Here is a 15587-nt window from a genome sequence, read left to right as displayed (position 1 = left end):
ATATCTCCAAGTGTCTTTTACAATGGTAAACAAATATTCTTATTAATAGGTTTATAAATCATTTCAAAGACACCATGTTAAATGTCATAATAAATAGATATATTCTTATTGAAAATGATTAATGCAACCTAGTAAATACACATACATTGATGTATATAGTTCATGAATTGAGAATATGAACAATCCACTAATTCAATATATTCATATTATTGAAAATATTTTTTTCTTTATTATGAATGCCCATAATATATAAAGAAAAAAAAGTGATTTTAAAAATATTTTGATAAAGATTTTTCAAAGAATGATAATATATTAGGTGTGATTTGACATCAAAAGAGAACTTTCTCTCTCATTTAACAATATCGTATTTGATGTTTGTTCTTGACAGTGTATCCAAAGTTTAAAACTGTAGGTTCAAATAACACAGAACATTCATATTTTGATTTTAGTAATAAATAATCTTTATATAAGAGTAATAAAATTAAAAGGGCTACCTATAGGTAACCGTTCACACGTATATAAAAAATAAAATATTTTATTAAATAACAAAAATCCTTTCTTTAAAAAAATAGCAATATTTTCATTTTAAGTTCGGTTAAAATTTGTTATAAAGTCAAATGTCAACATCAAAAAAATAATTAAAGTTTAATATATTTAAATAAAATATTATTATCTAAAAAAAAGACACTTGAACAATAACACTTCAACTCAAAAGAAGTTTCTTTGGGAAGGATGTAGTACTCAATACACATTTCATTTGGCACCCAAATAATAACAACCGTGAAACCTTGCTATATACAACAGGTGTTTGCTGAAAGGTACTCTAATGAAACACACACTTTTGGAGATAAGTAAACAATTATGGAGATGACAGCTTTTGGCATATGAGTGTCCTATATTTCTAACTTCATTTATGTTGCTTGAAATTGAATAATTTATACAGAAAAATATTTTTCGTAGATCTAATAAATCTTTAAATGATCCAAATCTTTTAATCAAGCAATAAATCACCCTACTAACATGATTAGAATTTTGCTAGCGAACATAAAATATTAAGAGTTCTCTAAATTTTACTTTGATTACCATACTGTACAAATCTAAACTAAACATTATATTGGTTATCAATAACAATTATTTCATATTGATTGATATTATGGTTAGCGGTTGACATATAATTAAAAAATTGTCATTATTAATAAGTTATGTGCTGAAAAAAATATACACTTATAAATCAAAAAAATGAATTTTTCATTAATTCAAGTTAATTAAATTCTTAAAAGTTTAAAATAGATGTTTAATTTTTTTTTCATATTTGTCTCTTTCATTAATGAAGTTTGATAATTTAGAAGATAAATTGTACTTAAATAGTATATATATGATTCCAGAAAGAATAATAATTGATCATATGGTATATATTATGTCTTTTATCTCACATATTCAATTAATAGAAGGAGTATAATATAATATTAGATTTTAAGAGTTAAATTAAAAACTTTTTAAAATATATTCTTACTTTAAAACAAAATGTTACAATAAAAATGAATTCTAAAAATAAATTTTTACGCTTGCACTATTTAATACTAATATATTTTATAGATATTCAATTATCTGTTTGGATATCATAAATATTATATAATTATAAATAGTAATGTATCTATGTGAATATATATAATACACTATTAAATAATGAACAAATAAAACGTTATCCATCAAATTTGATATTATATCAAACAATTTCGATCAAAATTAAAATACTTTCACATCCTTTTGCCCAAAAAATAATTATTGCTCCATATTTAAATATATTTGTTTTAATGTATGACGTAAATTGTGACTGACGCAGACGGTAAATATGAAACTTAGCCCTTTGCCTTTGCCTTTGCCTCTGCCTCTTTAGTGAAAGTATACGTATTGTTCAGATTGCAGATCTGGGTTCCAAATCAAGTCTATTCATATTTCACTGAGAGTTTCCGTCTGCTGCCGCCGGTTGACGCCTGCCACCTGCCGCCGATCGTTCGTCTTCCTCGTCGTCAGGTAAGTTTGATCATTGCACTTTTTTTTTTACAAAAGAAACAATTGAAGATTAAGAAAAATCTGTTGAAAGAAGTTCAACTATACCACCATAATTGAATCTGACACTAATTTGAAGCGTGATTTCTGCTTGTTGAAGGTGCGATGTCGACTATTATTCTCTGTAATTGAAGTTTTTGAATTCCTTGTTCTTAGGTTAAATAAATATTTCTCAAATCACTGATTTATGCTTGTTGAAGCCGCGAGTTCTGTTATTTGTAATTTAATATGCTTGATTCTGTTTAGTTATTGATCAAAAGAATCTAGCTAGAAATAGATTTACTTGAATGTGGATGCATTTCTGACTACTTAGAAATTGCGGCTTCAACTTTGATTCTGCCTTCTTTCATGCTTAGTGAGTATGCACATAGTATGTTTTAGTGATTATATTGATCAAATGAATGAAAAATTGGACAATTTGATTCTGCCTTCTTTCATTTTTCTCCCTGCGTGCTTACGATTTGGAAATGCATAAGCATTGGTTGAATGATCATGGGTAAACTATGTTTGAGAAGCGAATCGATTAATTAGGCCTCTATCTCAAAGTAATTGGGCTGGATCACATGAATTCTTTGTATGTTTGTATCCATTTATCTCTTTAAGTGCTATTGCATTTCCAATACTATATCTTGAGCAACTTGATATTTTTTTGACAAGGTAAGCTAATTGTATTGATACTATAGTGCCAAGTAGGTATTAGAAAAAGTACAAAAGATAGAGGAACAAGCTCCCTGCTATATTGCATCTTTAGTGAATCCATAAAATGAGCTAGAGACTTAATCAAGCTGCTCCCGCACCAAAATGTAAATTTTATATGCTTACAAAAGATGAGTGTTGTTTTTCCCAACAAACACCTTCTATTCCTCTCACACCAAATTGTAACATGACGCGTAATGGGTGGGTCCCGCCAAACTTCATTATTTTTCTGTCAATTCTCTATCCTTGCATGCTGATGTAATCCTTTAACATCTTGCGTCATCACCCGAACAACCCCTAAAATGTTAAGAACTAATGTTCAAATCTGTCCCTCCAAACTTCATTCTTTTTTTGTTAATTCTCTCTCCTTGCAAGCTGATATAATCCTTTAACATCTTGTGGCATCACCCGAACATCCCCCAAAATGTTAAGAAGTAATGTCCAAATCTGTCAAACATAGTTCAATGTTGCAGGAGATAGCTGATGGATTCTTGTGAGTCTCCACATAATAAGCATTTACTGCACATGGAAAAAACTCTTCTTTGCAAAATAACTTGTGACACATGCTCTATGGGCAAGGATCCAGTCAAAGCAAAAATGTTTGGGTGCCTTCGTCATCCAAATTATCTTCCAAGGCCAGCTTTGTTTTCAATTGCCATCTATTTCCTGTAATAGGAAAAACTCCACTAATGATCAATGTAGTGGATTAAGAACTATTAGGTTCAAAACTCAGTGGGCTAAAAAAGACTAGGTGATTTCTTCTCATTTGTCCAAGCCCTGGTCGACAAAGTTACCCGATACTTGTGTTGGTAGGAGATAACAGGTACCTTTGGAGTTAGTTGAGGTGTTCGCAAGCTAGGTCATACACCATGATTAAAATAAAAGCACTCCACTAGTGCAGGCAAGCCTTTTTTGTGAGTCCATCCCTTTGTCATCAAGAGGCTGTTATAGAGTCAAAAGGTAACTGATATCTTGAATCCTGGAGTCCTGGTTATTTAAGTTTCTTTAAAATCAGATCTTCCTATCGAAGTTAGCAACACAATCAAGTATCAACAACCATAACATATTTTTGAGTGCTAAAGTGTAGAAAGTTTTTTTTTTTAAAGAAAGTAGATTTATTTAAAGGCATCAAGAAGATGCAAGCTTTATTCCTGTAGCATCTTCCTAAACTATAGAACTAAAAAAATCCAAGAGAAGTTCTAATCATATACAGGGTCAACTTGGACCAGCTAAAAAGGCTAACTAGACATTGCCTCACAAAAGATTTTTAGAAGTTGAAATTCATTAAAACCATCTTTTGTTCCTTACTGTCCATAAACACCGTAAGATAGCACCAGGGATCATCATCGAGATAACTCTTGATGGCTTTGTCAACTTCCCGTGAATTCCAACTTTCAAGAGCATCCTAACCAAGAAAACTGAGAGAGTTGGAAATTTATCCTTCAGTCCCTGTATCAATTCATCTGTTGGACCCAGAAGTGTATCTTCCTTCCATTTCCCACCTTTAGCCTAATATGATTCTTGAAATCCTCCCATAATTTGCAAATATGTTTCCAGACACATTGGAAGGATGCTCACATGATTAGGAGTTCACTTATCCCTTTTGCCACATTTAGTGATGATAAGCTATTTCCAAAACTCCTCTCTGTTATCATTCAGTATCCAGAGCCACTTACAAAACAAGTTCTTATTGTGATGCTGTTTACCACTACCTTCTTCATTCCTAGTCACTGGTTTCCGTGTTACAAGGTGAAATCTTTTTCTGTCTGAGTTCCCCTTTTATAAAAACTCGTTTATAAGACTGTTAATTGTTTTTTCTCAACACTTTCTGGTATAGGCATGAGAGATATCATGTACGTAGGATGCCATCAAGAACACTATTCACCAGCGGATGCCTTCCACCAAAAGACAGATATTTTTTCCCCAAGGGATGAGCTTCTTCCACAAGTCACCAATAGTTCCAAAATATACTGTAGTAAATTTCTCAATTCAACAACAGCATACCCAATGTAATCCCAATAGTGGGGTATGGGGAGAGTAGGATGAATTTCTTAATTCAACATCCCGATATATCAGCCAGCTCCTGAATATAATTTTCTGAATTTGCAGCAAAAACACTGCGAATGCAAGCAGAATTTTCTAGTATTTTGTATAGCTTGTATTTACTCAATCTCTTTTATTTATTTATTTTACATTTTCTTAACCTTTTGTGTTGTTGGGTTATCTTTAAAACGTTTTAGCTGATTCAGAAAGATTATACAAATAAAGTGAGATATGAGAAGTTGAGAACGGATTCTTGTGAATGGAGATACTAATAATATCAACATAATTCAGGGCATGGGTTTGTGGACATTGCTCGAGGGCTGCCTGCTTCTTGCAAATGCACTTGCAATATTGAACGAAGACCGTTTCCTTGCTCCGAGAGGATGGAGCTTCCAGGAATATTCAGGGGTGCGGAGAAATTCATTCAAGGGCCAGCTACTTGGTCTTATTTATGCAACTCAATATCTGAGAGTTCTTCTCATACTCCTCAACACACTCTGTATTGTTGTAAAGTTTGTATCTGGATGATGATTCTTGGGTGAGGTATGCATGTTTAACTTGGTTGCTATAGTTTGAGTTTGAGGTGTATTTGGTCAATTATTTCTTGTTATGAATTAACAGAAGGCTACCAGAACATTCTGGGGAGAATCCAGGAAATTGTTTTTTTCATTGCAAAAGCTATATGTGGATTTTGTGTGATTCTTAACTTTTGAAATAATGTCGGGATCCTAGAAATAAGGGTATCCTTAACTAGCTAATATCTTTTATGCTTCATGTCTCTGACAATGTCCATGGTATGATATAGTAGGTGGGACAGTTTCAGTCTGCAGTATCAGGAGGTTAGATTGTACATTTTTTGTACTTCTCTCATTTCCTTGGGGTTGTGTTGGGGGTAGTTGTTGAGCACAAAGTAGTCGGTGCATGACCTGTTTTCCATATTACAGTCCCCTCAAGCAATATAATGTTCAATAATGCATTCAGAAGGACCAGAACACATTTTTCGTTTTCTTACATGCAATTTCACCTGTTTCACTTACACTGGGATTGAGTAATAAAGTAGTTACAACTTACAATTAAATAGGATCAGCCATTATGCTTAATGCAGTGCATATTTATCAATAGCAGTATAAAATTGATTTCTTCATTTATAATTAGACCAATCTATTTGTTGAATCAATAATTTTTATATTACAGACACGAAAGTTCATAGATGGATGGATGTAGAAGCTTCCTTGAGGAAAAGCTGCAAGTCTAGTCACATTTTGTTCGAAACCCTGATACAAGCTGATCTTCTTCTATAAGTTTTAGATTAAGAATTGTTTTTCGGTCTTCATGAACAACTGTTGTAAAATAGGTCATCAGTTCAACTACCTATGCATAGTAGTTTTGACTTTCTGCAGTTTTTTGAGTACATGTGGAATACTGTCCATCTCTGCTTAGCATTTGCTTATCAGGATGTTGTTTTAATGTGAACCAATTCTTGTGATGAAAGGGAGTCTTGTAGTTAAGATTGTAATGATAATGAGTAAAGCCCGTGTCTTTAACTTTAACCTTTCATTGTTAGAAAAACCTGTACCTTTGTTATGTAGTTTCATATATCGACTGCCAGTTTCTAAGCTTGTTAAAGATGTGCCAGCCTAGAACTTGTATACCCCCTTCACAGAATAGCTAAGTGGACGGAAATGCTAAATATTTGATCTTCAGTGTGACAAGTTCGAATCATAATGGCCTCTTGGCTACTCTTGCTCAGTTTTTTCGCTCTTTTACTTCTACCTATTAACCATGTGTAGGAGAAAGAACCCGTTTTTTGTAGATACTGATGTAAGACCTATTACTAGTATAGATATAGATAGTAGTTCTGAATACTGAATGCTTCTAGGAGAGTGATGAGGGGTCAAAAGAGACTGGATTTTGATCTTTCTAGCAACAAAAAACAGCATACCCAGTGTGATCCCATCAGGTTTGGGGAGGGTGATGTGTATGCATGCCTTGTGAAGGATACACCTTGCTGCTCATGTAAATTCTTCTAACCCAGTAAACTATTACCCTGTTTTGGGTGTTGGGCTCATGTCATAACTCATAAGCCAATATCTTTGTTTTGTGGATATATACTTAATATATACACCTGCTTCCACTTCTATTGCAAACTTCCAATTATCCTTTTTATCTTCTATTTTCATAAATGGAAGATCCAATTGATATATTCAATTAGTCATTCGTCAAGTACATTGCCAACAACATAATCATGTACAAGATCACAATTCTCGATTCAACAAACATAACTCGAACAATGCAATTTGATTTAACATATAGAAAGTGCTATGTTTTTGTTATGCTAAATACATTACAATAGATTCTTTGTTCATTAGGAGATCTTCACCAAATTATTTATTCAAAACTTTGCTTACTTCTACCTCCTTATACTATAGTTAAGAGGGAACACAAACTGCCAATAAATAAATAAATATGGCCTCTTATAGTCACTTTAACTTGGTTAATTTTGATTTTGATCCTTATAATATCGAACTAAACACATTTAATCTTGAATTGATTAATTCTTTTAAAGAGGATTAAAGTATTTTTAGACGAATATTACCGTAAAACATGAAATACCAATACAATTTCATATTATATGAAAATTAAGTGATAGAACAATTAACCATCACTTTCAATTAATTAAAAATAAATCAAATTTAATCCATGACTTAAATTTTGCAAGAAAAAAATAAAAAGAAAGGAGTAAAGTAGCATTTACAAGTCTTGAGGGTATCTAAACAAAAAAAAAGCAATAAATTTCACTTGTACAATTTTACCAACTCAGAACTGAAAATTGTGAATTTCCTCTTTCTTATCCACTTTATCTCCCTCAAGAATGGCGTCTTCTTCTTCTTCTCCATCAGTACTTCCATCTCTTACCTCCACTCTCTCTTCTTCTAAACCTTCAATACCCTTCAACTTCAAAGGTTTCACCAAAAGGGTCAACAATTCTGGGCAAATCTTGAAAGCCCAAACTCTAGAATTTTCGGGCTCGTTTTTCGAGGGTGGATTTGGAGGAGGAAATGCTGATGAACCACCGACTACACCATGGTCGGGTATTTCTGCAGTTGAAGATAAAGAGGAACCGCAGTGTCCACCTGGGTTACGCCCTTATGAAACAATGGTGGTATTGAGACCTGATATGTCTGAAGATGAAAGACTTGCTCTTACCCAGAAATACGAAGAGGTAACAATGATTGTTTTTGTTTTTGGAAACTGATATAACTTGCAAGGTGCTAAGCTCAATTTGGGTGGATTCTAAGTTTTCAATTGCTGATTTGACTGTTTGAGCATTAGAGTTGAAGTTGAGAGTTCTAAAGATTGAATTTTTGAAACTAATATACTGTTTCTTTCCATTTTGTTTGGCGCATTTTGCTTATTTAGGGTCAATTTGATTGACTTTTGGAGATAAATTGAACTAGACTAATTCCTTTTGTATGAGAAAGTATTATAATTCTCTTAGTATCCCGAGTGTTCTCCGGAAACAGCCTCTTTACCTCCAATATATAGGTGTATGGTCTGCGTATACTCTACCCACAGACCCCTCTTGTGATGTTTCACTGTTTTTTTGTTGTTGTTATTGTAATTTTCTTAGTATCTATGCTGAAGGCAAAGAATAAATTTTTAATATGTTTGTCATAGTTCATGAATGAGAAGTGAAGGTTGCCACACATTAGGACTGAAGGAGTAAGTATTTTTATCAGAAGTTGAGCTGCATATAGTATCATTTGATACTCTTCAGCTGATTTCATTGTGAACTGGGAAATGAAGATAATTATACTCATTTGAAACAGGGAGATCATTTAGGAAACAGAACAAGTGATTGATATTTGGTTTGACATGATGAGAATTTCTTCCATTCCCCTCTCTTGGCTAAAAAAACTGTTTTTTTTCTTTCTTTGTCTGCTAAGAGGCGGAAACCTGAAAGCAAAAGCAATATCGACCTTGCAATTTATTTAAGCACAAGATTGTCCAAGAATATTCTTCCTTTTTGTTTTTTTGTCTACTCACTAGAAGGCCATTCTTTGGAAAAATCAGATATTTGAACCTAACAACAGTCAACAGTGTTTGGGTGCATAATTCAACATTTTGTTATAATTTAAGCTGACATGGACATGATCTAAGTAAGAAGAAAGTTAGTCTCAGCTTCTGCTACAATTTTCATTCTTCTTGTTCCCATGTAAGAGCTTTCATTTTTAATCTTGTTCTTTTTCTCTATCTGCTTTTCGAGTCCAAAAGCCTTGGTCTGATGACTATTATCACCTTATCATTCTTCTTTGTGAACATGGATGATCATTGTATTTTTGTTTGCCCATCTCATTTTTGATGTTATAGTCGACGTCTATAAGAAAAATAGGCTTGCAAAGCTGCGGAGGACAATAATAGAAGTACTTAAAGTTGATGAAACTCTATTTTCTACATGACCCGTTTACTACTGTATTTCCGTTTCTTACTGATTGTTGTTTTGTTTCACTTGAGCCGAGGGTCTATTTGGAATAGCTCTATACCTTTACTAGGTAGGGGCAAGGCTGCGTACCCACCAACATCCCCATATCCCGCATGTGGGATTGCACTGAGTATGAAAGGACTTAAAGTTGATTAAACTATCTGTCATCTTTCACCTACAAATGATTGGGGAAACTTTCACTTAGTTAAATCCCTGATAAGCTTGAAGAGAGAAAAAAGTTAAGCATCAGCACACGTGTCTTTGTTCTATGTTTGTTCCAACATTTACTGCGTTTCAGCTTTTGCCTAACAGGTCAATCAAATAGACACACTTGTAAGTGCCAATGTTTCCCATGTTTTGTGTTTCTCTTTGTCAGATACTCCGTCTAACCAACCAAAGAAACTCTCTTCAACATGGTATCGGATCAGGCTCTCATTGCCACACATTATCAAAAAAGGATTTACACAAGTCCACACGTGAAGGGAAATATTAAAATTATACTTGACCATCTCATCTAAAAGTACATAATAGACTTATAGTAACTCTGTTATGGATTGAACAGTTCTAACTAATATTGTCTCCGATCAATTTCAGTTGTACATGCTATTTGACGATGCAAGTTATAATCTTTTGTTTTTCTTTCTCTTGGGCAGTTGCTGGTTGCTGGTGGTGGTATGTATGTGGAAGTCTTCAACCGAGGGGTTATTCCACTTGCATACAGCATTAGGAGGAAAAACAAAGCTGGAGAGACAAATACGTACTTGGACGGTATCTACCTCCTGTTCACTTATTTTACTAAACCTGAATCCATTGTAGCTCTTGAGGCAACATTGGTAGCTGATGATGATGTTATCCGGTCGTCCACTTTCAAGATTAGGAAAAGAAAATACTAGTTTGGTTGGTTAGTTTAATTTGTGTATCTGTTCAGTTGTAAAAGACGATAACAGAGAGCAGGCAAGTTTTCCTCATCGCGCCTTTCAGATGTTTAAGTCATGACAGTCCTTTTCACAGCAAAACAGTATCAATTTGTAACATTCTTTTATATTACTGAAAGTTGCCATTACATTCTGCTCAAGTATCCTCCAATTTGGCTCTTAAATATAATATATAATAGTAGCATTATTGAGCACTTGATTACCTTCATTTTTACTTTTCTGATCTCTTTGGTTTTCAAGTCAGATTTACCATTTCTTTTTATCATAGAATTCTTAACATGAGAAGGTGTACTGATGTAACTCAACAGTGTGGCCTAATGGACAATGAAATGGGTTGAGAAACACCAGAGGTCGTTTCTTCCTATTTGTCCAAGCCTTGATGGAGAGTTATTTGGTACTTTGTGCTTGAGCTGAGAGTCTTTTGGAAACCACCTCTCTATCACCACGAGGTAACGGTAAGGTGTACATTTTCTTGCTTTTTGTTACTTCCATTTTTATGGGTTATGATCTAGACATTTGGTTCAAAATTTTGTATTGATTGCATTAAGACAACAGTGTAGTTCCACCTTAACATATATGTCATAAAATGGTCATTTTTATGTTAATTGCTAAGAATTTTTTTAAAGTTAGATTACGTTATATACTAGATAAGTTTAATAAAGAAATAAAGATTTTTTTTTTTTTAGCTTTATGGAAAATCTTGAGAATCTGATTTAATGGTGTAGTTTGAGGATGACCACATTTCCCACTTTGATAGAAAGATTAAGGAAATTATGAGAATCTCTTTCCACCCCACAAACAATAAACATGAATTTATTCCAAGAAAATGCTCACATTAAGTGAAGTTGCATCTTTGTAAAGTTGTTGGACAAGGATAAGTTGTGAATTTAAAACTAGTAAATGGAGACATAAAGAAAGAGCAAGTTGGTTACGTTCCAAGATGTTCAGTTCAACTATCTATAAAATGGAAAGAAAATCATAAAAAAAAATTAGATATTCAATTATTTTTCGTAATTATCTAAATAATAGTGGATAGAGTATCAATTCCCCTATACTGATGAGTAAAATTATCTAATCATACGTGGAGTCTCCCACTTGTCTGGATTACCAAGCTAACCTACGACAAAAGATCAAACCCCACCTAGTTGGCTCAAGCGATGATTTTCGTTTTTAAGATTTAGAAATATTCAGAGAGAGATAATAAATTTCTTCGTGGAAATTGTATATTCGCTATTAAATACAAAATAGCAAGTATTCACTGAAATAATCAAAGTTTACGCGTATTGATTCAGAATATCTCACACACAAAAAGAGCTAGTAGGTTTGATATAGTGGAGTATAGAGAAGATATTTTCTTAACAATAATTTGCTAGTTTAAATTAGTTAATTAATGTAAGTGATCAACCCGTCATTAACGGCTAATGCTCATTACCAGGAAACAAGATCTTCCACTAATGCATATAAGTCTCTTAACAATTGGTAAACTTGTCTTCATATGTGTAAAGTTGAATTACTTTATCTTTACATGATTAGATTGAATCCTATTTTTTACCATCCTTTGGCTTGACTTAAAGGTCTACCTCCTAGAATACTAGTGTTCTTTTTCCTTTTCGAAATATGATAATGTTCATCTCAGTTTACACAGATTTTAATTATTTTATCTAATATAAGTTATCTTTTCTTTCCATCAACATAAAGATAGTTTAACTATGATAAATACTCTAAAATCGACATAAATATAGTAAAAATGATTACTTTGAAATTAAAACGTAGTTATTTATTATTATTGTTAATTATTTTTTGAGAATATCCCTTGCTTTGTTGAATGGAGAGTGCAAAATATGATATGACACTTCAAGAGTTATGGATGGACCCATTTTTATGGTAATCAACAACAAGTGATAGGAGCATATGAATAAATGCATGTTGTATGGGCCACTATAGTATATAGTAGTACCAAAAAAAATATATTGCTAGGTATTTTATAGATAAGAAAAAGTTCATTTATATGAAGAAAAAAAAACACACTTTTAAGTGTAGTTTGTGGAAGAACCACTTAATTTGTTGATGCCAACAGAATAAATTCCAAATGTGTAGATTAGAATTTAGATAAAATAAATAATTTATTTTCATACGACACTTTTAGAGGAAAAAAAAACAAGTTTTTTGAGAAGCAAGTAGCTTTTATAAAGGAATTTAATCAAGCACAAAATATTATTCTAATTGATTAGTTAAATAGAAATTACTACTGTTCAAAAGTATTTTTTCAATACTTCTGTAAGTTTGGCCAAATATTAAGTACTCAATTAGATATAGTTTCCTTTAAAAAGAAAAATTGTTGAGTATAAGTCATATACATGCCTTTCAATAAAATACTTGCTTTCTATTATCAACATATATTTTTATTTTCATCAAAACTATAATAATTATCTCAATAGTTTTAAATTTAGTTAAAAAATATTTTAAATTTTTTAAAAGCTTGATCGAACGAGTGTTTTTTTCTTTATCTTCCATTTCCAATGAGATTTTGAAAGGTGTCATGAGGTTATTCAGGCTTATCTGATCAGTGCTTCACCACCTAAATGACTATCTAATGAAGTTGATTGATTATCAAACTTCCTAAAAAATATCATAAATAAATAAAACTTAGTTTTGTGTGGGAGTCTTGTCAAATGTGAAAAGAATATAGTAAGAAAGAAAGATATTTGTATGTACTTCAGTGAAAAGTGTAAACATGATAATTTATTTATATCTGTATTTTAATTTCACCTTTCGTTATTTTATTTTAACAAAAGTCTAATTTAAAGTATCACATAGTTGAAGTAGAGGGTAAGTATTGAATTTTTAATTAAAATATTTTAACACATAAAATTTATTTTATCTTATTAAAAATAAAATCAAAGATTATGAAACGATTGGTTAAAAATAAAAAAATGTAAATTGTAACACTAGGTAAAAATTAAGATAATTTGAACAATGTGCAATCCTATGATTTTCAAATGATATATTGATTTTTAATGATAAGGTAAGTGACAAAGTTTATGATTATCATTATTAATCTGTCCCAACGGGAGAAACTATGATTCAATCTTATGCTAAAAAATAATAAAAAGATAAACATGAAAGAGTGGAATGAGGGGCCTTTTCTTTTAATCTTTTTATATGTTAAAAAATATCTTAGTGGCAAGTTATGAACAAGTCACATCAATTAAAAAGTGTAAATAAAGTAATCATACAATTTTCATCACTTAATTTGATTCCAAAAAAGCACTTCACATTTTTCAAATCTCAATTAAAATCCAAAAATTAAAAACATCCTCTTTTTTTTTTTTCATTTTCTTGATCTTGATTTGTATATAAAAGCTATATAAGCTAAGGTTTCTGTATACATATTAAGCTTATAGCTTATAATCTAATTTTTTTTCATTGAACTTAATTTTAAGTGTTTATTTTTTTTTTCAATGGGGTTACCTGAATCTCCTAGTCCACCTCATTTGTATCCTCAAGCACTTCAACTTAAACTTTATCAAGCTTTCATTTTTTCAATTCCAATTCTTTTTTCTATAATCTTGTTTCTTTTGTTTTACTTGTTTTATCTCAAAAGAAGAGCTTCTATTGGTTCTAATTCCCCTCTTGTAATCCTTCCAAGAAGTTCAAATCAAGTTATTATTCATGTGAGTTTCTCTTCTTGATTTTTTTTTCTATTCAGACTCTTCAAAAATATCAACTAGCGTTTGTTCGATCCTTTGAAAATAGTAGTGTTGATTCTTGAAGGATGTAACATGAGTAAAACGCATTTTTAGAGAGTCTGAACAATGTAACTTTGAATTTTCATGATTTTTTTTCAAGAAATGATGAAAAGTTTGCTAATAGTTTTCTTGTTTGGTAGGGAGATGTAGATGTAAAGGGGATGGTCAAGAACTATAAGCTTCCTGTTATACTATTTGATGAAGATTCAATGATGAGGGATTCTCAGTAAGTTAAAAACTTTAAATTTTTGTTTGTGTTACTTTGTCAAATTCATGTTTTTTCCGTCCGTCCATCCTTTTAAGTGGTTCGTCAAGTCCTCTAGATTAGAATAGTCAAAATTAAAGGGAGGATTCTTTCTTCTTTTTTTTCCGAGAGTGATTTTGTATTCTTTCGATTCCTGATGAATTGAGTTTGACATCTCATAGTAATCGCGAAAAAGCATGTCCTATGTGTCAAGGGCAAGCACCAAGATTTTTACTTTTTGGTAGGGTGGAGGGCTTTTGTGCTCTACCTTTTTACCTTGATTAAAGTTGCATATCATTTTCGATTTGTTCTAAAAAAAATCAAGTGCCTATAAGTTAGTTCCAAGAAAAAGGATTGTTCTAAAAAAAAATCAAGTGCCTATAAGTTAGTTCCAAGAAAAAGGATGTGGGGTCTAACTATAATTTCATTTCAATCTCGATATTATTGGGATTGGTTTCGAAAAAGCTATTTCCCCTGAAATCTATGCGGAAAAAAAGTTAGTTATGCTAAAGGTCTACTTCAAGATTCTGCTTGTCTTGTCATTCTATACTAAAATGAAACAGAAAGGATTCATATATATAGTCGATCCTAACTAGTTTGAAACTGAGATGTTGTATTTTTATTTACTAATATTAGGACGAAAAATTTCACAGGTGTTGTGTTTGTTTGGGAGAATTTGAGATCAAAGAGGAGTTACACCAACTACCTTCATGTAAGCACATTTTTCATGTTGAATGCATACGCCATTGGCTTCGTTCAAATTTCTCTTGTCCACTCTGTCGATGCCATGTCCTTGTTACCAACAAAAATCCGCAACCTCTACAACCACCACCTTCTAATCACAATCCCCCGATTGTCATCGAGGAGGAGAGGGAACAACGCGATATAACGATTAGTAGAGAGGAGCATGAGCAACATGTGGTGGTGATAGTTGAAGAATTGTCTAGTGCTAGTAGTTCATCATCTAGCATTGTTGACAATATTGAGAGAGATTTTTCAAATGTAGAAACTCATGTTATCAACATTGATAAGGCTCCTGACATATGAATGTCAATCGCAGAAAAAATTAGAATGATACAAAAAAGATTTGTATGGTCTCTGCACGAAGATGACTCAGACAAATCGAGAAATGGTCCAAGTTTTCCTTTTAAAGACAAAAGGGGAATTTAAAGGACTGCCTAATTTTGTTGCATTTCTTGGAATTTGTAAGGCAGACAAAAGTGTTGCATATTGAAATATATATATATAGTTTATAGACATAACTTTAAAATGACATCATATATGATAATTTTTTTGTAATTTTGATAAGACAATAACATTCGAAATGAAATTGAAATTTTGTTTTAAAAAAAGGAAAAAGGAGTTTA

General features: G+C 31.9%; 3 protein-coding genes and 1 non-coding gene across 5 annotated transcripts; all 4 read left to right on the top strand.

Moving 5' to 3' along the window:
- Nucleotides 1–1885: 1885 nt before the first annotated feature.
- On the top strand, nt 1886–6359 carry LOC101249568 (uncharacterized). Of its 2 annotated transcripts, XM_004245445.5 has the most exons (3): nt 1886–2034; nt 5101–5352; nt 6004–6359. In XM_004245445.5, exon 2 carries the CDS (start codon nt 5104–5106, stop codon nt 5335–5337), a length of 234 nt encoding a protein of 77 aa, XP_004245493.1. In that variant the 5' UTR covers nt 1886–2034; nt 5101–5103; the 3' UTR covers nt 5338–5352; nt 6004–6359. The 2 variants fall into 2 exon arrangements, with proteins under 2 accessions (XP_004245493.1, XP_069143956.1); XM_069287855.1 differs by lacking the exon at nt 6004–6359 and having other exon boundaries at nt 1898–2034; nt 5101–5486.
- A 1207-nt stretch (nt 6360–7566) lies between these two features.
- Nucleotides 7567–10367, top strand: LOC101249844 (small ribosomal subunit protein bS6c alpha). Its single transcript, XM_004245446.5, has 2 exons — nt 7567–8032; nt 9946–10367. Exons 1-2 carry the CDS (start codon nt 7682–7684, stop codon nt 10183–10185), a joined length of 591 nt encoding a protein of 196 aa, XP_004245494.1. The 5' UTR covers nt 7567–7681; the 3' UTR covers nt 10186–10367.
- A 3050-nt stretch (nt 10368–13417) lies between these two features.
- Nucleotides 13418–15579, top strand: LOC101250143 (probable E3 ubiquitin-protein ligase RHA4A). The gene is made up of 3 exons (XM_004245447.4): nt 13418–13901; nt 14117–14202; nt 14874–15579. The coding sequence occupies exons 1-3, from the start codon at nt 13689–13691 to the stop codon at nt 15265–15267; spliced, it is 693 nt and encodes a 230-aa protein (XP_004245495.1). The 5' UTR covers nt 13418–13688; the 3' UTR covers nt 15268–15579.
- Nucleotides 15258–15364, top strand: LOC112939998 (U6 spliceosomal RNA). The gene has a single exon (XR_003247964.1). It is a non-coding gene; the product is annotated as a U6 spliceosomal RNA (small nuclear RNA).
- Nucleotides 15580–15587: the final 8 nt, after the last annotated feature.

This window comes from Solanum lycopersicum, chromosome 8 (assembly GCF_036512215.1).
Source record: "Solanum lycopersicum chromosome 8, SLM_r2.1".
NCBI classification, from domain to species: domain Eukaryota; kingdom Viridiplantae; phylum Streptophyta; class Magnoliopsida; order Solanales; family Solanaceae; genus Solanum; species Solanum lycopersicum.
The sequence above is the reverse complement of the archived record's forward strand: the minus strand, read 5'-3'. Positions and strand labels throughout refer to the sequence as shown.